Source organism: Schistocerca nitens, chromosome 2 (genome assembly GCF_023898315.1).
Source record: "Schistocerca nitens isolate TAMUIC-IGC-003100 chromosome 2, iqSchNite1.1, whole genome shotgun sequence".
Lineage (NCBI taxonomy): Eukaryota > Metazoa > Arthropoda > Insecta > Orthoptera > Acrididae > Schistocerca > Schistocerca nitens.
The window spans coordinates 567,582,755-567,609,517 of NC_064615.1; the positions used below are offsets into that span (position 1 = coordinate 567,582,755).

Here is a 26,763-nt window from a genome sequence, read left to right on the forward strand (position 1 = left end):
TAGAATGGGAAGAGATATCCCAAAATATAATACCATACAACATAAGCAAATGAAAATAAGCAAAGTAGACTAATTTTCATGTTGAATGATGATTCACTTCAGAGATATTCAGATTTCGTATATTTTCCGGTTAATGTCTTTCAGTTTATCAGAAAACGCTTCATGTGGATGAAACATACTTTTTTTAATTTGCCATGTGAAATTCAGATAAAATCTCAAGCTTGCATTGACAGCCTCTATAAATGTTCTTATAGGTTAAGTATGACTATTATAAAACTAAAATCCACTTAGTAATGCAAGTAAGTGGGTGCTTGACAAAAAAAGGTTGCAGAGGGGGGGGGGGGGGGGGAACCACGAAAAGGCGGAGGTATGTTTTTTCACTAAGTCAGTGGTTGGCAACCTCTTAGCAGGAAAGAGCCATACTGTGGCAAAATGATATATAGAGAGCTGCATTTGTTACTAATAATTTTCTGTATGTATGACTATACCTATGGTATTAAAAATTCATAAACACAAATATTTACTTTTACATTTCATTTGTCATCTTTTATTGATGAATAGAGAAAAATCAGATAATTTAGTTGAGAACTTCAAAATAATAATACATGTGCAGCAAATAAAAATTTAATGTGATTTTTGAGGTTTTATTTGACTATTTGTGGAATGTTTGCTTCCACATCTTTCAGAAGTTCACAGAATGGCATTCAAGTGCTCATCTGTGATATGATAACAGTATTTATTTTTTCATAATTGAAAATTGGAAAAGTTTGATCACATAAATAAGTGCTGCCAAAAATTGTAATTAATTGGTGAGCAAACCTTTTTATTTCTTCAAAATTAGATGAAAACTGCCATAAAATTTAACAAGCTCATTGATCTCATATAAAGAGTCATTAGACTGAAGCTCAGTCACATTCATTTGTAAATTACCAGTACCACAAGAATAATGGTTTTCAAAAATCATCAGTTTACCAGGAATCTTATAGAAATTACAATCTCCCATTGAAATGGTTCTGTAGCTGCATTAAAATGAATTTCATATTATCTCTTTTGCCAATGAAAATTTATTGAAAATGTCTTGATAGCTTTTTTACAATTTTGGAAATAATGTAGCTTTCTCTCATCATTTTTTTTATAAATTGCTTGTTTTTCCTTTGAAATGCCTTCACACATGCGTGAGTATCAGGTATTACTTTTTTTTTCTTGAAGCCCCATATTCAACACATTCAACTCATTATCTGTAAAAAATCCAAGATCTCTTAACTGTTGAGGATGTGTACGTTCTGGAACACAATTGCCTTTTTCTATCATAATTGTTTTATTTCTTTTCTTAGGTCAGAAAATCTTTTCATTACTGCACCTGCATTTAAGCATCTCACTTCAGAATAATATAGGACATCTCACTGACCTCCTTCCATATCTGACAGAAACTGTTGAAATTGGCAATGTTTCAACCTATTTTTTCAGACGTAGTTAACTGTGGATATTACGATGTCCATTACTTCTTTCCATGTGCAAAAACTTGGCAGCATAACACTTCTTGAAGGACAGTACAGGGGAAAAATAATGAGATATTGCAATTGATCTCTGTCAGTTTAGTTTTAATTCTACTCACCAGATTCTTGTTCCAGTCTTGTTTGTGCCTCCATCAGTTGCAAAGCTTAGCAATTTTAGCCATGGTAATTACATTGTGTGTTTTAAGTGGTGAAATAAATCTTCCCTTGTATTCACACCTTTGAGACTCCTCGAAAACACTGAAGTTGTGGTCAGTTCCATGAACAAATATTAGTAACTGCCCAGTATCTGAAACTTCATCACTTTCTTCAGTAGCTAAAGAGAACCATTCAAATAATAGCACCTTTTCCTGAAGTTACTCACATAAATTATTGCCCAGATCTTCAGTATGATCGAAGTACGTTCCAGCAGGTAGACAAACATCTTCAATTTCTTTTTATTTTTTATTTTATTTTTTAATTTTTTTTTATCTGAGCACTGCAGTTATAAGATTATTTATCTAGTTTGCTGTCAATAAATTGTCAGCCACAGTTGCAAGTATTTTGGCTACCCTTAAACTCACCCACACACCTAGCTCATTGCTTGGAACTTCAATTTTGTAACATTTTATTGGTTCTTTACTGATGATTTGAGTGCATTAATTTTATTTTTCTGTAAATCACCAACAAGACATTAAAATTTAGTTTGTGCTCACTATAGTAATGGTGTTTGAGATTATATTATTTTTGAACAGCAATAGTTTCTTGAAGTAGACCATAATGCAGAGTAAATGCTACAACAACAGAAATTGTTGTGTACACACTATTAAGCATTGTAAGCTCAAGTGAATCAAATAAAAACACTCTCACACTTTCCAAAAATCAAAATGAAATAGTTGTTAGTTTTGTACAGTATTGTGGAAGCACAATAACTCGTTTCACTCAATTGACCTGCACTGATGGAGCAAGAACAGCAGTTGTCATCACAGCCAGCATTTTGTTTGGTCACTGCTGTTACTCAGATTTCAACTTTGGTGTGAAATTAAAATTATTCTGAATAATAAAACCTTTATTTATAAAACAGTCTCTTGTTGCAAGGAGAAGGCATGCAGCCTGTGGATAGCCGACAGCTGCTCTAAGCCATAACTTAAAACTGACCTTAACAATCATCTGAAGATGGTGTGGTGTACAAAGTAATCTCACAGTGTTATATTGAATACTCTTAACGTCATAGTAATTGACTGATTGAATGTGCAGGTATAAATATTGGTGAGGGTATATCCCAACGTGTCTTCTGAAATACCTATATGGGATCACATATTTATGGGAACAGCATCCTACAACGTCCTGTTGACACCATTGGCAGCTCTGCCCTATTTTGTAGATGATGGTACTTGGCCCTACAGAGTTTAGATGTAAATGTTATACTATAACGTAAATGGTATTACTACAGTACTGTGACCAAATCCATTGCATTTAAGTCTACTTACAGGAAAACTTCCTTGGCTGGGTGTGTGGATAAAACAGAACTCAAAGCTTAAAGTGAACCAAATTCAGAACTTAAGACAAGTGGTTATGATTCTTTTAGGTTCAGCTGATCTGATTCATGAAATCCCACGTGTTTTTCTTGGCAGCAATTTTTGTTTGGTGCTGAACTGTTTCAGGACATCCAGTTACTTCACTTTTAATATCCAATTATGAGATGATGACTCATCCATGCAGTTGAGAGAGGTAATATGTGATGATACTTGTTTTTTGAAGAGGGGAGCGAGTACATTAACTATAGTCTTCCTACGATCACTTGTAGCCCATTTCTGAATTATACCATTGCTCTGTCTTATGCTGTATTGGCAAGAATAACAAAGCACATTCATGAGTATATTTGAATACATTATAATCCAGCTGAAATTATACCATTCCATTTATATCAGAGTAAAATAAATGCTTATATCTACATTAATGTGTATTACATGCAACTTGTTTAACCAGCACCCATAAATTGTTAAAGAAACATTGTTGTATAATAGTGCTGCTGTTGGTATGGAAACTGTAGCAGGTACCAAACTAGAAGTAATAGCTTTATTGATCATTGTAATATCTGGTGTAGACACCCTGCTGGTGTGTTCTATGTAAATAGGAAGGCTCCAATGGAAAAATTATGTAGATTTAAGAAAACTTTTGCACAAAATTGATGTATGTAATGTATGTTTTGTATTAGACTGATGGTGTTCAATGCTTTGGCACTCTATGCAAAAGATTATAAAAATTTTCCAATGTACAAAATATTTACATAACTTTGTGAACAGAGCAGTTTTACCATTCTCTTAAACTAAACGTAGATGTATGTTATTATGTAATACACTAGCTTATCAAAATTATTCAGACACATATTGATGGACATTGATGTGGAATGTGCCCATCATTCCACTGGTGCTGCTTTACGATATGGTGCACTGTCTTTCTTATACTAAAAATATCTCTGAACCTTTTCTGTACTGCACACAGTACATAGTGCTACAAAAATTCTCATATGCTTCTGCATTTAGCAGTGTTCAAATGCAGTAAGTGGAACATATCGTTACTCTGAAAACACACTCCCATGTCACAAAACAATCTCCTCCATACTTTGCTGTTGCCTCTACTCATAATGACAAGTAACGTCCTCTTTTATTCATCAAATCCAAACTCTTCCACTGGGTAGCTGCAGGGTATAGTGTGATTCATCATTCCAAATCACATGCTTCCAGTCAGCCACTGTCCAATGGTTTCACTCTTTATTCCACTTAAAGTATCACTTAGCATTGACTACAGAAATGTGTTGCTTACGAGGAGCTCGATCAGTGTATCATATTCTTTTTAACATCCTATGCACACTCATTGTACTAAATGAACTGTTGGTAGCACTTTGGAACTCACAAATGATCCAGTCTGCTGATTTCATGTGATTTTTTTACATCACCCTCTGCAGCACTCAATGGTTCTTGTCTGTTGGTACGTGAAGTGTGCCATGTCCTGGTTCTTCCTTAGCATTTACACTTCACCATCACATCACCAAAAGTCAACTATGATAGCTTTAGAAGGTCAAAATATTACTAATGGAGTTGATACTGAGGTGGCATGTAGTGATTAGTCCATATTAAAAATTACCGAGCTCTCCTGACCACACATTCTGCTGTTACTGCTTCTCTATTGACAACAAAAACTGCCTGCCTCCTTTTATACTGGCAGGTCTCTCTCTCTCATGAAATCTGGTGGTCAATTTTGCACTGTGTAGGGGTTTCAGAAACTCTTCATCAGTGTATTCTAAGCACACATCTTCTGTGTCAAAGAAGTAAAAGTGTGACACAAAAAATAGCTGTATGAGCATTAGAATTCACATAAGGATCATAGTGGAAGCCTCAAAATGAGAGCATTTGAATTCACACTGAAAAATATTAACTGAAAATAAAATATTGAAGGTGATCTGACCACTGCTCTGTAAAGAGATCACATAGATTATAGGAAGTTGGGGAATGTATCAGGGACTTACATCTCTGGTTGTGGAGAGAGATGCAAAGGTGAATGTTAAGGATGGCTTGTGTAATTCCAGAAATTTTAAGTGACAACAATGTCAATGCATCCATTGTTTGCTCATCCTTTGCCTGTTTCTACAGAGAAAAAATATTTATACTGGTTTTTCCTTTGTCTCTATCATGGGTAGCACGTAATGCTGCACATTTGTTTGAGACTAATTAATATTAGACATATAATTTCTGCAGGTGTAATGTTTTATTTAAATTACTTGCATTTCCAGATTTTGTGAAGCTCCAGCATCCATTGCACCATATGAGTGGCCTGATGACATCACCAAGTGGCCCATCTGCCGGAAAACCAATTCCTTTCCACAACGGTTTCGGTACAAAGACAAAATGGCAGAGCATATGGTTTGTGAAGTTATAGGTCACCCATGCTGTATTGGGATTCATGGGACGTGCCGAATAACAACAAAGGAATACTGTGATTTTGTTCGTGGTTACTTTCATGAAGAGGCCTCTCTCTGCTCTCAGGTAAAGAAATGCAATAGTTATTTTTCACTCAAAAATTCAGTATTTTCTGCTAAATTACTATCATTTTAAAGCTATTTTTTTTTAATTTGATGCTACATATTTAAAGTCACAAAAATTGTCATTAAGTTTGCACACAATATATATTGTATGTGAAAACTCTCCATCACATTTTTGTGTTCTGTTTAGGCATACTTCACTACAGTGTACATTCCGGCCATTGAGCATTCTTATTTGCTTACATTGTGTTTTCATCACCTTTTCTTAGATAAGTTAAATTTTTATGTCTATATGCCACAGTGCTGAGAAAATGAATTATATACAGGAGTTATGTGTTCTACTTGTCAGTAAATGGAAAAATTCAGCATAGATCATGGTGTATATTCTCAGATCTTGCACAGTCTATACATAGGTCATATACAGTGTGCCCTGGACACAAGTTTTCATTTTATTTGATATAGCCCAATCATTACATTTTGACACAGGATTCATTCCACTTAAAAAGTCATCCAGATTCTGGACTTTCAATTAGTCACTATGCCAGTGACCATTGTGAGTACCTCATTTTACGTAATACACAACAGTGTGTACTGGTTTAGGAAACAAGGTGTGGATTGCAAGGATCACTGTCAACCAACTCCGTATGTAATTGCCAATAGGCAGGCCACAGTGCAGGAAATCACTAGCAAGTTCAGTGCTATACAAAGAAAACATAATGGGCAATTGTGTGATGAAGTAACATCCCTTCACAATGGAGTGCAGATGCCACTGTCTACATTTGTGTATGCCAATGTGCAGGGTGCCTCACAATGAATACTCAAACTATGAGAATAAAGTCACTGGGCAGATGGTAAATCACAGCACATGTTGCTAAATGTCAGTGAGGGGATAGAGGTGAATTAGAAAAGTCATGGAGGAATGGAGTCAGCAAGATACATTTGGATCTGGTAGTATCCACTTCTGTGGAATGTTCTCTTAAAATAAAATAGATCTTTATCATACAATTCATTGTTCCTCAAAGGTAGGTATACTGGCAGCATATGAGTGCTCCCTTGCTGCATTTGGAGGCTTTTGTTTCCAATTGGACAATGAACTACACCATTCTTCCTGATTTGTGCTCAAGCAGTGAAACATTCCTTACACCATCACTGGATAGGGTGTTGCTTTGATAGCATTGTGCAAAATCTCACTCACACTTGTGGCCATAATTGACACACTGTTAGCGACATGTTGCATGTGAGACAAATTATGCAATTATGTCATGACTTACCAATATTTACTCTGAATCTGAAGGCAGGGTCAACAGTGAAGTACAACACTGAGCATTGGAGGTACAATTATTATGAACACTAGTGTACAAGTGGAACAGAACTCCTGTGCAAAGACTACTGCTATTTGTACTAACACTGAATATTCCAGAATATGCAAACATAAGAAACATGAGATATTTTGAGAACCTTACAGAACTGATAAATATTAAGTAACAAATAGTTGCTAGTGGTTGGGTTTGAACCACCAACCTGCAGTATGCCAGCCAGCAACACCAACTGCTAAGCCACATTACTTGCAGCACAGTTCACACCAGTATTTCTTTGAAGACTTACGAGGAAGTATTTATTAATTGACCCAGATCATTTTTCTTCACTGCTAAACTATTAGAATCTGTCTAAATGAGGATTTCCAGTGTTGTTTGACCCATGAGGCTGGACAGAAATTGTCACTACCCTAAAACTTACGATTAATAACTCATAGTTATCTGACTACATCCACAAATACAGGAAAAAGTGCACTGCTGAGAGTAAGTACATCACTCTTCAGGTTTCCAAGGAAATACAAGTAATTTTTGCCTTTGATTACATGTTGGTGAAGTCCACCACTTGTATTAAACATCACATCCAGCTAGCTAATGTTTATATGCTGTGCTACATGTCCTGTTTCTGCAGAGTACATGCAAGCTCACTAAACCATGACACTGACTGAGAAAACTGGAAAGGCACTATTCAGAATTCTATGCTAATGCACAGGCACACACTTGTGAATTTTTGTTTAGCTTTCCTTGTTGAAAAAGTACCTTGTGGATCACAAAGGATCACAGCAACTCTGTCTTCATAAATTTTATTTGAAGAAAAACTCTTACCCTGAAGGCCCATGACTTGCCTCCTAAATCCATGAGGCCAACTTCTCAGTTTTGTGAGCTCCAGTCAGCTGCACAAAATTGTTTTAATTGTTTCAGCCAGGCAGTCTCAGGACCAGAATGGAAGCATGTCCATCACTCACTTTGTGCTCCCACCAATAGCACTCCTTTACAGAGTGCTGCTGCCTATAGGGATTTCTCACAAATTAATTTACAACAGTTGATGGGACATAATGTCCACATGATAGAATCTCTAGCCATTGAGCTAGCCTAGTAGCTCTGACCACAATCAAAGTAGATGGTTTGCAGAAAGACTGACCCATAATCTGAACTGTGAAACCAGTCATGAGATTTACAAGCTAAACTGCAACCACTGTGATGCATTCTATGTAGGCATGACAACCAACAAGCTGTCTGTCCACTTGAATGGCCACCGACAAACTGTGGCCCAAAAACAAGTGGACTACCCTGTTGCTGAACAAGCTGCCAAACATGATATCCCTCATCTCAATGACTGCTTCACAGCCTGTGCCATATGGATCCTTCCCACCAACACCAGCTTTTCTGAAATGTGCAGTTGAGAATTTTCCCTGCAATACTTCCTGCATTCCCATAACCCTCCTGGTCTCAACCTTTGTTAGTCACTGTCCTCACCCAGCCAACCCCCTCCAATTCCAGCACTACACAGCTGTCTTCACCGCCACACCCATTCTTTTAATTTCTTTTCATTTTTCTCCTTTCCACTACTTCCTCCCCTCCCCTACCCGCCTTCTCCCCTGCCCTCCGTCCAAACTGCAGCACTTCACTGTCCGTCACCCCCACCATACTGTCCCTCCTCTTCCCCGCCCCAACCTCCTCCTTACCCCCACCAGTCACCACTCCCATCATGCACTGGTGCTGTTGCTCACAGTGTGGTTTCAGTTATCTGAGACTACAGACGAGTGTGCAAGTTGTGTTTGCGTGTGTGTGTGTGTGTGTGTGTGTGTGTGTGTGTGTGTGTGTGTGTGTGTGTATTGCTGACAAAGGCCTTAATGGCCGAAAGCTATAATTGTGTGAATCTTTTTGTTGAGCCTATCGCAACTCAGCATATCCGCTGTGTGGTCAGTGGCAACTTTCCTTCTCTCAAATTGTTACATTCCATCCTGGATTTTCCATTGTTTGACCCATAATCCCCAAGATAGACAAGGCCTCCAACCATCAGTTGCTGGAAAGTGGCTCAGACATCTCAATGCCCCAATACACATCCAGGAATGATACAGAGAGTGAACAAAAATATGGAAACAGCAAAAATGCAGCACATTACAATGCCTAATATGATGTAGGCAACTCATTGGCATTCAAAACAGCTTTCATTCATCTCAGAATAGATTAATACAGGTTTCTGTATGGTTCTCAGGGGAATCTATTCTATTCTTCCTGCAGTGTAGTGTCAAGTTCAGGTAATGCTGATGGATGTGGATAGTGATCATGCACCCTTCTCTCCAAAGTAGACCACAAAGGCTCAGTAACAGTGAGATCTGCTGACTGTGGTGGCCAGGGGAAATGCAACAATCTATCTTTGTGCTGACAAAACCAGTCCTGGATCATGCGAGATGTGTGAGCAGGGAGCCTATCATCTTGGAACACAGCATCATCATTGCACAACAAACGTTGTGCCAAGGAATGAGCCTGACCACAAATGCAACAGAATAAACATGGGCCCATGGAGTACCATGATATGGCTGCCCAAATCATCACCAAACCCGCACCATGTTTCACTCATGGGACATAAAATTGGGTGAAAATAGGAAACAGCATGAAAAAAGACTCATCTAATCGAATTACTTTTTCCATTGCTCTGTAGTCCAGATTTTATGGCTGCAGCACCATGTCAGCTGCAGAAAATTTGCGTCACTGGTGTGGTTTGGCAATTCCAGCTCTCCCAGCAGTTTTGTGCTGATGGAGCTCCCTTTGTGTTGGTTTGGTATGACGACAAGATTCACAAATGTGACATTGACTTCTGCAGTGACTTTTGCAACTGTTGCCCTCTTATTTTTCATCACAATTATCTTCATCTTTGATGATCACTCAACACTCACTTTCATCCATGTTATAACTTAGCAGATGATGTTTCTCTGGTTTCCCTGTATGCAGTATACATTTTCAATACAGTGGCACCCACCATACAAGCACTAACAATTTGTCCATGTTAGAATTCACTTAACTCTGACATAACACACTCACAGTTACACAGAATACTATGCAGTGTCCGAAATATGTTGCAAGTGTCAACCACGATAAAATACAGGAGCACAACCTGCAAGCTTGACTAGCATCTGCTTTTATGTAGAACCACACATTTCTTGTGGTGTTCCCATATTTCCAGTAACCTTCCTAGTACTGGGTCTTAATGTGATAAATTTTAATGAACTTGAGTTGCTGAATTTTCTGTGCAGTGACACAGGATTTGTGTGTGTGTGTGTGTGTGTGTGTGTGTAAAAATCTCTCGATTGTAGCTGTAATTTAAATGATTATTGCAGAGTATTCTACCAATAAACCAAGTCTACCACCTGCTTTATCCATGACGGAAACTATGTGATCATTCCATTTCATATCCCTACAAAGTGCTGCACCCAGGTATTTGTATGAGTTGACCAAATCCAACAGTGACTCGTCGATATTATAGACATACGATACTGTGTTTTTTCATTTTGTGAAGTGCACAGTTTTATATTTCTGGACATTTAAAGCAAGTTGCCAATCTTTGTACCACTTTGAAATCTTATCAAGATAAGACTGGATATTTATATAACTTCTTTCAGATAGTACCTCTTTATACACTGAAGAGCCAAAGAAACTGCTACACTTGCCTAATATTGTGTAGGGCCCCTGCGAACATGCAGAAGTGCTGCAACATGACATGTCATGGACTCGACTAATGTCTGAAGCAGTGCTAGAGGGAACTGACAGTGTGAATCCTGCAGGGCTGTCCATGAATCCGTAAGAGTACGAGGGGGTGGAGATCTGTTCTGAACAGCACATTGCAAGGTATCCCAGATATGCTCAACAGTGTTCATGACTGGGGAGATTGGTGGCCAGCAGAAGTGTTTAAACTCAGAAGAGTATTCCTGGAGCCACTTGTAGCAATTCTGGACATGTGTGGCATTGCATTGTCCTGCTGGAATTGCCCAAGACTGTCAGAATGCACAATGGACATGAATGGATGCAGGTGATCAGACAGGATGCTTACGTACGTGTCACCTGTCAGAGTCGGATCTAGACATATAAGGAGCTCTATATCACTCCAACTGCAAATGCTGCAAACCATTACAGAGTCTCCACCAGCTTGAACAGTCCCCTGCTGACATGCAGGGGCCATGGATTCATGAGGTTGCCTCCTTACCCATATATGACCATCCGCTCAATACAATTTGAAATGAGACTTGTCCAACCAGGCAACATGTTTCCAGTCATCAACAGTCCATTGTCAGTGTTGGCAGGCCCAGGTGAGGTGTAAAGCTTTGTGTCATGCAGTCATCAAGGGTACGTGAGTGGGCCTTCTGCTCTGGAAGCCGATATCGATGATGTTTCACTGAATGGTTCACACGCTGACACTTGTTGATGCCCAGCATTGAAATCTGCAGCAATTTGCAGAAGGATTGCACTTCTGTCATATTGAATGATTCTCTTCAGTTGGCATTGGTCCCATTCTTGCAGGATCTTTCTCTGGCTACAGAGATGTCAGAGATTTAATGTTTTACAAGATTCCTGATATTCATGGTACACTCTTGAACATGGTCATATGGGAAAATCCCCACCTCATCACTACCTCAGAGATGCTGTGTCACATCGCTCATGCGCCAACAATAACACCATGTTGAAACTCACGTAAATCTTTATAACCTGCCACTGTAGCAGCAGTAACCTCTGTGCCAGACACTTATTGCCTTATATAGGCATTGCTGACTGTAGCCCCGTATTCTTCCTGTTTTCAAATATCTGTATTTGAATATGCATGCATATATCAGTTTATTTGGCACTTCAGTGTAGATAACTGCATCATCTGCAAAAAGTCTGATGCTATTATTAAAATTGTCTGCAAGGTCTTTAATATACAACATGAATGGCAAACACACTTCCCTGGAGCACACCTGAAGTTACTTGTACCTCTGACAATGACTCTCCATCACAGCTAACATGCTGTGTCCTTCCTACCAAAAAGTCCTCAGTTCAGTCACAAGTTTCACTTGATACCCCATATGATCCATACTTTTGACAATAATCGTAGTTGTGGTACTGAGTCAGATGCTTTTTGGAAATCCAAAAGCACTTCATCTACCTGACTACCTCAATACAAAGATTTCGGTATGTCAATGGAGAAAACTGCAAGTTGGGTTTGATATGATCGATATTTTCGGGTTCCATGCTGTTTGACATTGAGAAGGTCATTCTGCTCAAGGTAGCTCATTGCGTTTCAGCTCAGAATATGTTCTAAGATTCTGCAACAAATGAATGTCATGGATATTGGGCAGTAGCTCTGTGCATCACTTCTACTCCTCTTCTTGTAGAGAGGTGTGATCTGTGCTTTTTTGTGAAGAACTGGGCAAGTTTTTTGTCTCAGGGATATATAATAGATTATAGTTAGAAGAGGATCTAACTCAGCCACAAATTCAGTATAGAAGGGAGAACCGATAGAGGTACTCAAGGTACCCTCCGCCACACACAGTCAGGTGGCTTGCGGAGTATGGATGTAGATGTAGATAGTATCTAACAGGGGTTCCATCGGGCCTTGGACTTTGTTCATTTATAACAATTTCAGCTGTTTCTCAACATGACTGATACTAACACTTCCTTCATTCATCTTTTTCAGTGTTACAAGGATTCAATTGAGGCAGTGCTCCTTGGTCTTCCTTTCTAAAGGAACATTTGAATACAGAGTTAAGCATTTCTGATATTGCTTTGGTACTCTCAATTTCAATTCCTGTCTCATTTGCTAGGGCCTGGAAACTAACTTTAGTGCCACTAACAGCCTCTACATATGACCAGAATTTATTTGGGTTTGTGAAATATCATTTAACAGTATTCTGCTATGGCAATCATTGAAGGCGTTATGCACTGCTTTCTTGACAGCCAAGTGTGTTTCATTCAGCATTTGTCTACCAATAGCCATACCCTTTGTTTTACACCTATTGTTCAGTAATCTCTGTTTCTTTAGAGGTGACTGAGTACCATGGAGGCTTCCTCCCATTATGTACTGTTCTACTAGGTACATATCGATCCAGTGAACGGTCAACTATTCTTTTAAACTTGAACCATAGTTCCTCTACATGCTCCTGCCCTGAGCTGAAAGTATCAAGTTCTTCATTGATATATGACACTACTGGTTTTTTTTATCTAGCTTACTGAACATCTTTGTGCTTGTATTAATTGTCCCTTGTACTTTGTTAATCATTGTTGTCACAATTGTGTCATTGTCGCTGATACCAGTTTCAATGTGGACATCCTCAAAGAAGTCAGGTCTATTTGTTGTCATTAGATCCAATATATTTCTGTAATGAGTGGGCTTCCAAATTATGATTACAATATGACGGGAACTTACATGCAATTGAGCTGCGGTTTTCTTTAAAGTTTTTGGTTACATAATGAGATGAGTCTGCTGGGATCCAATTACCATTTGATGCCCACCCCTGTTATTCGGTCTCGTCCACACACTCACACATGCAGCTTCAGTTTCTACCTTGGTGGATTTGAGTTTCTTGTCTACTGCAACAAATACACCACCTCCGTTTACCTATTCTTTTGACATGCACTTAAATTTTTCCCAAAAACCTCACTGCTATCAATTTCAGTTTTCAACCAGTTTTCTGCACCTAGTATTATGTGCCCTGCCTTTTATAAGTGCTTCAAACTGGCACCTTGTTGTGAATGCTTTGGCATTTTATCATTAGGATTTTAATACTCTTACCTGTGGGAGGCATTTATTTGGATCTTACACTGATACTTCTGGGTTTGCTGCAGCTGAAGTTAAGAAACAGAAATAAATTGTTTATGGCCATATCTGGAGAATAGTGTGATTGGAGAAACCGTCTTAAGGCCAAATTATCCTCTTTTTGTCATAGCAATAGTCAGTGTACAAGCAGAGCCATTCTTCTGGTACAATATCACTTTTTGGGCATTGACATACAAGGGCTGTTCAAAAAGTAAGGTGACTTTCCAAATTGTACAAAGAAGCGAATAAGAATAGACAACAGGACAAATAGTAGATCAGAAGAACAGATTTTAGTTTATTCTGTCAACATAATCTTTCCCCTCCTGTTGTCATTTGCTTTTGTATGGCCTTCACAGTGCTGCACTGATTCTTTAGTATGTGCACTAGCCCTTACCCCACTGGCACCTTTGCTTCCATTGCCCATCCTTCCCTGCAGAATGTAAAACCTCTGTTGTCTTCCTCTATGACATCCTTCCTGTCTTTCTATTTTCTTCAACATATAGTAGTGTTAAAGTTGTGGCTTCATATGATTGCAAACTACTTAAATATTTTAGTATGCAATTCCACAGTTCAGTTTTTCATGTTGTGGGTATTTCTGCTCTCATATTTATTGTAAGTTTTGGACATCACATATTTAAGTGTCATAGAAATGAATTTTATAATCATTTCATACAATTGGCAGTTAGTGGTAATATCAAATCAAATCACTGAAACTAAGAGGACACACAAAAAGCATTGCATGGTTAGTTCTATTCATTTGTGCATCCAAAAACATTAATGTTACAGAAAAGACAGCTTTCGAGTCTTGAAAATCATACGTTTGAATAATTATGTGTGAATATTTCACAGAATAAAATACTTAATATGCATAGCTATTATTGTTTACTCTCAGCTTAATAATCTATATCTGCATCCACATCTATACTCTGCAAACCACTGTGAAATGCATGGTAGAGGGAACGTTCCACTATACCTGTTATTAGTGCTTTTTCCTGGTCCATTCATGTATGGAATACGGGATGAATGATTGCTTAAATGCCTCTGTGCATGCTGTAATTAATTTAATCTTGTCCTCAAAAACCTGTGGGAGTGATATATAGTGAGTTGTAGGTATAATCGTAGAGTCATCATTCAAAACCAGTTCTCAAAAATTTATTAGTAGACTTTCCTTCAAGAGACTGCCAATTCAGTTCTTTTTCAAAATTTCGTTGACTCTTGCCCACAGGTCAAACAAACCCTTTACCACTCATGCCTCTATTCTCCATATACATTCAATATCCCCTGCTAGTCCTTTTCATGTGTGTGCCACACACATCAGCAGTATTCTAGGATGGGTGATTTGTAAGCAATTTCCTTTGTAGAATGATTTCCCTAGTATTCTACTTATAAACTGGAGCCTACTATCTGCTTTACCCATGACTGAGCTTGTGCGCTTGTTGTATTTCATTTTCCTACAAAGTGTTACAATCCGGTATTTGTATGTGTTTACTAACTGCAGCTGTGTCTCACTGATATTATATCCATAGGATACTATGGGTTTTTCATTTTCTGAAGTGCACAATTTTACATTTCTGAACATTTAGAGCAAGTTTCCAATCTCTGCATCACTTGGAAATCTTATCAAGCTCCGCCTAAATATTTATGCTCCTTCATTCAAACTGTACTTTGTTGTAGATAACTGCATCATCTGTGAAAACCATGAGCATGAACAGCAAGGGACCCATCACACTTTCCTGGAATACACCCGAAGGTACTTCAACATCTGTCGATGATGCTATCCAAGATAACATGCTGCATCCTTCCTGCCATGAAATCCTCAATCCAATCACAAAATTTGCCTTATATCTCATACACTCATACTTTTGATAATAGGTGGAGGTATGACACAGAGTTAAATCCATTTCAAATGCTGCGTCTACCTGACTGCCTTCATCCATGGTACTCAGGATGTCATGTAAAAAAAAGTCCAAGATGGGTTTCACTTTATCAATGTTTTTGAAAATCATGCTGGTTGGCATGGAGAAGGTCATTCTGTTTGACATACCTCATTATGTTTGAGCTAAGAATATGTTCTAAGATTCTACAACAAATGTCAAGGATAATGAATGGCAGTTTCATGGCTCACTTCCGTTACCCTTCTTGTAGGCAGATGTGATCCATGCTTTCTTCCAGCTACCAGGCATGGTCTTTTGTTTGAGATTATACATTGGTGTCCAAAATTAAAGCAACAAACAGAAATTTTGCAAGGTTGTGTTTATTTTGCCACGAAACAGTATAAACAGGTGATAGTAAAGTAGAAACAATGTAAATAATACAGATCATAAACAACTGCAATATGGCCAGCCGGAGTGGCCGAATGGTTCTAGGCGCTACAGTCTGGAACCGCACGACTGCTATGGTCACAGGTTCGAATCCTGCCTCGGGCATGGATGTGTGTGATGTCCTGAGGTTAGTTAGGTTTAAGTAGTTCTAAGTTCTAGGGGACTGATGACCTCAGATGTTAAGTCCCATAGTGCTCAGAGCCATTTTGAGCCAACTGCAACATGCATAACAGTAGACAAAACTGTTCATTGTTTCCAACTTAACAGATTTGCACACACATTCCGACAGCTGGTTAATGTGCTCAGTAAAGGGTGTGACCACCTCTGGCAGCAATACAGGCCTGTCAACAATGGGGCATGTTGTGAATGAATGATATCATCAATCTCATGTTGAGGCAATAACGCCCATTCTTCCTGGACAGCTGCTTGCAAGTCTTGGAGAGTGCTTGGTGGATGCTGAAGGGATGCAGCCCATCTTCTTAGTGCACCCCAGGCATGCTCTGTGTGATTCAAATTGGAAGAGCAAGCAGGCCATGCCATTCATGCAGTATATTCCGTTTCCAAGAAAATGTCAACCACTCTTGCTCTATGAGGGTGATCATTATCATCCATCAATGCAAAGTCTGGGCCCACAGCACCTCACAACATCCACACATGAAGTCTCAAAATCTCATCACGATACCTGACTGCAGTTAAACCTTGCCGATTCATCCATACATTTTCATGAAGAGGTGTTCATGTGATCAATATAACCCCTGTCCACAATGTTAGGGATCCTCCTTGATATCAGTTTCTTACCATAATGCTTGGGTCCGAAAATCATGTTCCACATTCCCTCCAGATGTGAATACATCAAGAATCACTCTCCAGACCAAATCAAGATTCACCTGTGAAAAGAACTTCGGCTCACTGTTCAATTGCCCAGGTGGCATGTTGGCAATTCCACTCTAGATGTTCTCTCCTGTAAAGATGCATCAGAGGTACACACACAGCAGATCTCCAACAATAAAGGCACTCTTCCGGAGCCCTCTGGACAACATTTGTCTTGATGCAACATGTCTGGTGTATGCTGCAATATCAGATGCCAGTTGCCATCCAGTTCTAATGTGGTACCATCGTGCCCTTACATTCAAATAACAGTCCTCTCTTTCTGATGTCACATGTGGTCGGCCCTGACTTAGTCTTTGGAGTACTGTTTTGATCTCTATTAATTGTCACAACCGAGAAACAACAGAATGATTCACATTAAGCTATCAGGCCTCATCAGTTTGCGACTGTCCTGCTTCCATTCTTCTTATGGCTCTCCACCACAGAGAGTCTGGTAGGCATCTTCTTTGATCATATTGCACCATCGGTGACTGTATACAGAGTGATTGTGGATGTGAAGCTACCCAACAAACACTACCCCCTTTGATAGATGCCTTGACATCATCATTGATGTGGTTGTCCATTGACCAGAATGCCATTTTCCATGCTGAAGATGATTGTACAGACATCTGTTGTACGGTGACTTAGACACAAGATGAGCAAATGGCAGTTTGTTACTTTAATTTTGGACGCCAGTGTGTTTAACAGAGGGACTCACTCAGCTGCAAGTCAGGAGTCGAATCTGATAGAGATCCCACCGGTCCTGTGGGTTTGTTGAATTTTGATGTTTTCATCTGTTTATCAATGCCACTGACACTAACACGAACACCTATTTCACTCAAATTGCGCCAATACTCTGGGGTTTTCCTGTGTGAAGGAACACTTGAAAACAAGAGTTAAGCTTTCTGCTTTTGCTTTGCTACTCTGAGTTTCAATTCCTGTCTTGTCAATGACTGACTGGACATTAATTTTGGTGCCACTTACAGCCTTTGCATATAACTAGAATTTTTTTGGGCTTTGTGAAAGATCATTCAACAATATTTTGCAACAGCAGTGATAGTGGACTTCATGTGTTGCTCTCTTGACTGCCAAATGTGTTTCATTCAGCATCACTCTATCTATAGTCCTATACTTTGTTTTATACCTATTACACACAGGATCTTCAGTTATACATTTAAGAATATTGCATTACTCAAACAGATATGTGCCAAACGGTTACTTAATTGTTTTGAATGAAGACTAATAGCTTTTACTATTCTGAAAAGACATTTCAGAAACAATAAGTGTCATTTAAAGACAAAATTATTACATTAAATGCATCAATACATTATTTTGTGCAAGTATGTTTCATGGTTATCAACTATTTTGTGTCACCAAGCAGTCATTAATTAATAAACCTACAGCAATATGGAACAAATGTTTCAATGGGATGTTTCAGAGGAGATTATCATTACTTCATATATGGTAGGAGAAATTAATGTCAAATGTTTATTCATTATTGCTGAAGAACTGGTACATCTAAACTTTTCCAACATATCAATATATATCTGTTTTCCTTTGCCATGGAAAAATATGTAACACAAAATCATAGATGTGATTATGATACAAATATCAATAGCAGTGTTATTCTTCTCTTATGAGTCAGAAACATAATCACTTTAAATAACACACACAGCCCATAAACTTTTGGATTTCCACACTTAATTAAATTCATTGGAAAGTCTGAAAACCACAGAAAATTTACTAACCTCTCCAATACTTATGAAATTCGCTCTATTCCTCTCCTTGAGTGCACAGATTGAGGAATAGAATGAAATTCAACTAACGACATGAATAAAAAATATTCAACATTTGATGGTAGTTCTATCTAGTTTTTCAAGGTCAACAGTTGATTGTTTCTCATTCAGTTTAGAAGAGAGTAAAAGACAATGAAATTAGTGGATCTATATGGTGTACAAGAAATACATGTTGTCATTTTTGACTTAGTTACTTAATGGAATTTATTCTGTTAGCATTTTGACATTTCAGTATAAATCAAAATAATTTTTGAGTTAGTTTAGTTAATACAAGAGAATGTATTGCAAAGGAGAACTATGTTCATTTGCTTCTTGTAACAATTTTAATAATTGTGAAAGGGAGTGCATTAAAATGTGAGGCAAACTTTTTTTCAATATATCTTAAATTTTTTTGCAAATTTAACCATAAAAGGCAACAATAAATTTCATGTCTGTCCTCAGGTTTCCTGCCTTGACAATGTTTGTGGAATGATTCCTTTCTATGCACCAGAAGTTCCAGATCAGTTCTACAGGCTGTGGACATCCCTTTTCCTACATGCAGGGTAATTCTCAACTCCTGTCTGAATAATAATGCATCTCATCATTTTTAATTTAAAATTTATCTCAGGATTTGTTGTGATGGAGTTGTTTGAAGAAATATGTAATGTAGTTTTTCATGACCATTTGTTTAAAAACATAATAAATTGCAATTATGTTTTGCCAGTGCATCAAAAATATTAGTCAGACCGATAGAGTTTAAAGATCTCGAGGCATATGACCACAGTTTTGAGAGTTTTTCTCTGAATATATTTTGATGACAATTTGCTTTGCTTATTTGAAGTTGATGTGTAAGGATTCACAGAGCTATTACTCCAACAAACATAATCAGTTTTTGAAAATGTAATTGCATAGATAAGAAATCTACTCAACAAGTTGTGTCAGAAGAAAACATACGTGAAGGTTAAAGAAATTTGCAAGCTTTCAGAGCCAGTGGCTCCTTCTTCTGGCAGAAGATTTGAAGGATAAGGAAGAGGGGTGAAAGAAAACAAGTGACAAGGTTTAGGAAATGGGGAGGGTTCGGAAAAGTTGCCCAGAACCCTGGGTCAGGGGAGACTTACCATCTGATAAGTTGTTATATATGTATTAAATACCAAAATGAATAGCTTGCTAAAAGCTACGTATGAAAGACATATGCTTATATGCTTTCATTTCCAGGAATTTTACATTTTGGTTTGGGGTATGATGCTAGAATGTTTTGATTAAAATTTTAATTTAATCTCATTTTTAACAACACCTTCTATGAAAAGATCATTCTTCTTTCAAACACCAAACTTTCCCGTGGTGAATTGGAGTTTCAATTTCAACAGTTAGAGGTCACTGAAGTTTGGAACTAGCTGAAACAGCATTCTAAAAATAGCAGTGGAACAGACTGGAATGTTTGATTATAAATGTCACTGTTACTAAAAATCGTTTGGAAAGGTATTGTTTTACTTTGAAACTAAGAAAGTAAGAAACAGTATATTGCTTGTTGTCAAATAATTGGGGACAGCAATCACTTTGTTTTCTGGCATTATTACTTATCAATCCAAGTGGAAGTATCACTGTGAATCAGGCTGAAAAGTGACTGCAGGTGGTTACATATTAAGAAATAAGTAAGATTATAGGATACCATAGTGCCTTTTTGAGTTGTGAGAAAGTTGAGAGGTCTGAAGAGCTGATTCCATATGGATGCTAAATTTATATAAAGAAAAATAATTACCTACCCCACCATGTTTTTTGTAGCAGTGTCAGCCAGATGTTGTCTGTAGTGGCACAAGAAATGTTTTGATTAGTTAAAAGTTAGATTAAAAATTTAGCTTGAAACTTATGGACCAAGCAAAAGACAAATTAGATGCAAAAGGGTTCTCTTATTTGACATTAAAACTTGATGAGGTCATGAACCCAGCATGAGGAGGGAAATTAGCATGCCTGATAATTTTATCAAACAGTTTTTGACTCAAACATCTTGAATTTTTTGACAAACAGGGACCTGTAACTAATAACAAATCATAACAACTCATCAATTTCTAAAAAGAGTTATATTAATGCAGTGGTATGACAAATCTGCAGCCATTAACACAAGTATATCAGCAAATGTCACTGGGAGGGCTGTAGTGTGCAGCTTAATTAAATGGACTATCATACAAAATGGTTATCAGTCTAATTTCACAATGTTTAAGCAATACAAGGTTCCCACTTCACAATATAAATTTCAGAGTCGGCATGCTAATTAATTTTCTGAGAAGTGTAAGTCCGGCAAAACTGTATAGTGGAATGAAATACAAGCAGAAGTGCTGACTAAATGAAACGTGGATGGACACATTTTAATCCCAAATATTGTGTCACCCTCAACAGGTCCACATTCCATTTATCATAATAAATTTGTAGCTATGATCAGTCTTCCCATGAATATTGATAAAGTGCAAGAATAGGAACTGACTCACACAATTCTTCACCTCAATGGCAGCTACTCCTTACATGGCTAGCATTGTGTCAGTAATGTGAACAATCTATTTGGCCCCATCTGTGGTAGTATGTTCTTCTGCATTGATTACAAACATATTTTGTAATTGCTTGAAAGGTTCTCAGGTGTTGCATCAGATGGTGTTGAGAAAACTGAACAATATTTGTATGAGACAGCTGCTCTTGATCTTCAGATGGACCTGCCTCCAAGAAATATTGTGCAGTTTCCACAACACCATCTGAAACACTGCCGTAGAATCTTTCAAGCAGCTATTAGATTGGGAAAGCCTCAAGTAGGCTATGTTTGGTAGTAAAATTCATTACAGATTACGGAACTTCTATGTGAAAACTTCACTGTTGAAATTACACTGCTGGCCATCCAAATTGTAACACTTAGAAGGACCAGAGGCATCACAGTTAAACTGATTTAGGACATAACAAATTGTACAAAGATCACATGATTGAAAATATAGCCTCATGTGAAGTGGGGAAGATGATGAAATCACTATTCAGTGTTGCCGCCATAACTGGCTGCTACACACCTCAGCATTGAATCAGAGAGGCTCCAGATGTGTTTTTTGGGTATAGCTGTTCATGCTGCTTCCATACATTGCCAAAGTTGATCTGCTGTAGCAGCTGGTGGTGTATCCCGAGCCAGTCATTGCACTGTCATCAACCAGACATTTTCAATAGGCAAGAGAGTGGGTGAACAAGATAGCTGAAGCAGAAATACAATCTGGAGGGTGATGAAGAGGTCTTGAACATCACGTACCACATATGGTTGCACATTATCCTGTTGCAGTTTGGCTGTTGGCAAGCTCCAAGGGTATGGAAGGACAATAGTCTCCAACATTTCGGAGATGTAACATTATTAGTGTACCAGCAGTGCACAGTAGGAGGGTGGAGGAGTGTAATCTAATACCACCCCAAACTATAATAACAGGCACAGTACCAGTACGGCAGTGCATAAGGCAACAGTTCAACAGTCTCCCACTGCTATGTCTCTAGCCTCTAATCTGACCATTGTGGTGCAGCAGGCAGAATCGAGATTCGTTGGTAAAAATAATTTTATTCCATTCTATTGTCCATGTCCGTCATTCATCACACCACTGCCAGTGCAAACACTTTTGGCATTAACTCAGTGGTAGACACAGCAATGGGCACCTCATGGATAGTCCACTCTGCAGCAAACAGTGTCAAATGATATGCACGGACATTGCTTGTTCCACACAATATGCCTGTCATCAGGTGTAGTGGTGCAACAAGGTGAGTGCAGTTGGTCCTGTCGATCCGTCGTTCCCTCCTGCATCCAGCGATTACAGATCTGCATCACAGTTGCTTGGTTCTATCCAACACATCACCCATTTCTCTGAAGGATAATCCACAATCTCTATAGGCAACTATTTTTCCTAGGCTGATCTCTTAAACACACTTGAAAGACTCTCATTGTCTCCTACGAGGCGTATTGAAGCTGCTTATGTAAAACAACTACACAAAGGAACAATTCCAGTACATCCGTATGAACATTTCTCCTCCTTTATATAGCATTTGCAGCTGGGACTACTGGCAACTGTGATGTGCACCTACACTGAAATGCTAATTGTACATCTCTCAACACCACAAATGCGTGTTGCAAATGTTACCTGATTTGGATGCTTCCTTCATTGTGTTCCATTTTTGGTGACCAGCAGTGTATTTCATTAATCAAACCAGTTTGCAGATTATTTCTTTTATATTTGTTGTATCTGGCAGCACATCAGAGTGTGTAACTCCTACAATTATTTAATCAAGGTAAATGCTCAGTATCTTCAAGTTGTTGATGCTAGTTATAGCAGGCAAGTAACAATTGCTGATGCTGAAACCTCAGTGATCTTCTCAGGGAGACCTCCAAAAATTGCACATGCGAAATGAAGTTACTTCTAGACAGATGTCTGTAGCATGTCAAAAGTCCAATCCCAGGAGCGAAACACAGCCTTCTGCTCTTGCTCTGGGTTTATGTACTTATTTAAAGGTTTATCCAAAGTCTTTGGAACCACGTTAGGTGAAGCTATTTGATCATGGAACAACCTGTACATTTATAAACATAGAATTAATGAATTAATAAAAGATGTGAAAATGAGCATATGAATAAATAACACATTACAGAGAAAAGTCCTAACTATTGCAAGAAACTCCTATACAGAATAGATGAAGTGTGCTACAAGGGCACTTTCAAATGTGGATTTCAATACTTAGGGTTTGTCACTCAGTGTTTTCAGTTCTTCTGGAACCCATTGAAAATGAAACCTGTTGATCAGTGTACACCCTTCTGTGTGAGGCTTAAGGAAATGCTGTCCAAGTGCATATCATTTTTCCGTTTTCATGGAATGAACATTGCAGTTTTTTCTGAATGAGTCAATATTGTCAAAAACAAATCTCTCAATAGAATATATGTATAAATGGCCTACAGCAAGTTCATGAACTGACACCACAGATCAGTCTGATCAGCTGTTTCTGGGATAAGGATATTCTTGGTGAATGCACAGAGTTACCCCAAACACCATATAACATAATAAAGTGAAAGTAAACATAGTAGACAAGCCTTTGTTTCTCAATGTCAGTGACAGCAGACATCATTCTTCTAGTGAAGGTACGAGTAGTAAGATTCTGCAAAAAATGGTGAATATGATACTTCCAAGAAAGCAGTCCATCTGCCCATAGTCCTAAGAATTTAAAATGGTTGACTTCGCCATCTGTTTGTTTATCTGTGGACAGTAAAATATCACTTGTGCAAGAGTTCTGTTTCAGAAGCTGTGTTCTCTGCATTTTGTTACAGTTAAGCGTTAATCTGTTCTCTGAGAGCCATACGTTCATTCATTGACTACCCTATTAAGTAAATCATTTAAATTTTTTATAATGCGTTCCACATCTTTCACAATAACATTTGTGTCATTCACAAAGAGAACAATTTCTGTATCATATATTATGTTAGTGTCAAGAAAAGTAATGGACCTGGAATAGAGTCCTGTGGCAGCCACCCACTTTACATGGCTCCAGTCAGATTCAAACCTCTTTCCTGTTTGTGGACACTGGAGACCAACCTTCTTCTTCCTACTGTCCAGAAATGAAATAACCATTGTTCAGCTTTTATCCCAGTCCCATAATGTTCCAATTTGTGCAAAGGTATCGAATACTCCACACAATAAAAGAATAAATAGTGTTTCCTGTAGATACACCGATCCTAAAGTCAAACTGATTGTCTAACAGCAAATTATATGTACTGAGATGTGCCTCACCTTTACATTGCTTTCTTCGGGCGCTGATAACGTCATTGTTGTGCGCCCTAAAACACTAATCATCACATTGCTTTCTTAAAAACTTTCAGAAATACTAGTGTCAAAGAAATTGGTTGGTATTTGTCTATCTTATCTGTTCCACCCTTTTCTGAAGTGATTTCAATAATGAGTATTTCAATCTACCAGCCGGCCGCGGTGGTCTAGCGGTTATAGGCGCTCAGTCCGGAACCGCGTGACTGCTACGGTTGCAGGTTCGAATCCTGCCTCGGGCATGGATGTGTGTGATGTCCTTAGGTTAGTTAGGTTTAAGTAGTTCTAAGTTCTAGGGGACTGATGACCACACATGTTAAGTCCCATGGTGCTCAGAGCCATTTGAACCATCAATCTACCAACAAACTGGCCACACCTGGAAGACATGTTGCCCAGGTGACTAAGCACAGAATTAATGTATGTTGCACTGATCTTAATAACTATGCTTTAAATTTCATCATACACATTTAGGTTCGTACCTTAATTGCAAAACTGGAACCTTTATAGGATTTCTTTATTGTCTCTCTCTCTCTCTCTCTCTCTCTCTCTCTCTCTCTCTCTCTCTCTGTCTATCTTTCCAACTTTTAAGAACTCTTTTTCTCAGGAACAGGTAAACGTTTCAAGTTCAGACATATTTTACATATTAAGAATTGTGGGTCCTTGGTAATGTAAAAATTTTAAGCTACGAAGACATTATAATCAAAAGATATGGCCATTTACACTATGTGATCAAAAGTATCTGGACACCCCCAAAAACATACGCTTTTCATATTAAGTGCATTGCGCTGCTGCCTTCTTCCAGGTACTCCATATCAGCGACCTCATTAGTCATTAGACATCGTCAGAGAGCAGAATGGGGTGCTCCGTGGAACTCACAGACTTTGAACGTTGTCAGGTGATTGGGTGTCACTTGCGTCATACGTCTGTATGCGAGATTTCCACACTCCTAAACATCCCTAGGTCCACTGTTTCCAATGTGATAGTGAAGTGGAAATGTGAAGGGACATATACATCACAAAAGCATACAGGCCGACCTAGTCTGTTGACTGACAGAGGTGAGAGAACTTGGATTTCATGGTCGAGCAGCTGCTCATAAGCCACACGTCATGCCGCTGAATGCCAAACAACACCTCACTTGGCGTAAGGAGCGTAAACATTGTACGACTGTACAGTGGAAAAATGTTGTGTGGAGTGATGAATCATGGTACACAATATGGCGATCCAATGGTAGGGTGTGGATATGGCGAATGCCCTGTGAATGTCATCTGCCAGATGTGTAGTGCCAACAATAAAATACGGATATGGTGGTGTAATGGTGTGGTCGTGTTTTTCATGGATGGGACTTGCACCCCTTGTTGTTTTGCTTGGCAGTATCACAGCACAGACCTACACTGACGTTTTAAGCACCTTCTTGCTTCCCATTCACACAATTGTGCACCTGTTCATAAGGCATAAACACAACAATAACATCCCTATAATGGACTGGCCTGCACAGAGTCCTGACCTGTACCCTATAGAACACCTTTGGGATGTTTTGGAACACCAACTTTGTGCCAGCCTCACCAACTGACATCGATACTCAGTGCAGCACTCTGTGAAGAATTGACTGCCATTCCCCAAAAAACCTTCCAGCAGCTGATTGAACATCTGCTTGCAAGAGTGGAAGCTGTCATCAAGGTTAAGGGTGGGTCAACACCATGTTGAATTCCAGCATTACTGATGGAGCACACCATGAACTTGTAAGTCATTTTCAGCCAGGTGTCTGGATACTTTTGATCACTTAGTGTATGTAATGTATTTTGATACTCAAAAACTCACTCATCAAAACCTACTTCCTGTTGAGATAGAACCATGAAATTCGAGGAGAAGGAAATTTTCACACTAAAAGTAAAGGAAAAATCTGGAATTTGTTGATTTGTAATTATATCACATGAAAGAACAAATTTTTGTCATTTTTTATAGGTCTGTCTCTTTGTCTGTCCATCTGTTAAGACCCTTTTTCTTTGGAGGAGGCTGATGCACCAAGTTCAAATTTATATCACATACTAAGGTCTATAGGCCCTTGATGGTGTAAAAGTTTTAAGCTTCCAAGTCATTGCACCCAAAAGATATGACCATTTATGTTACGTATTTTGATACTCACAAACTCACTCATTAAAACCTATAAGTCTAGATGACCTAGAACCTTGAAAGTCAGCAATAAGCAAGGTTTCACAGTACAAGTAAAATAAATACCTTAAACTTGTTAAATTGTAACTATATTACATAAAACATATCTTTTTCCCTCTTAACATACATTGCATTCATCATCCGTCAAAAGCATAACAGACGAACGTTACTGCATGCAAACACAAA

The 26,763-nt window shown here is 38.4% G+C and overlaps 1 protein-coding gene across 1 annotated transcript in view; it reads left to right on the forward strand.

Moving 5' to 3' along the window:
• LOC126236612 (inactive rhomboid protein 1) overlaps positions 1-26,763 on the forward strand; it is a 164,106-nt gene that overhangs the window by 106,225 nt on the left and 31,118 nt on the right. Inside the window, exons 10-11 of the mRNA XM_049946048.1 lie at positions 5,287-5,539; positions 19,064-19,164. Coding sequence (XP_049802005.1) covers positions 5,287-5,539; positions 19,064-19,164 — 354 coding nt within the window. The remainder of the gene's footprint in view (positions 1-5,286; positions 5,540-19,063; positions 19,165-26,763) is intronic.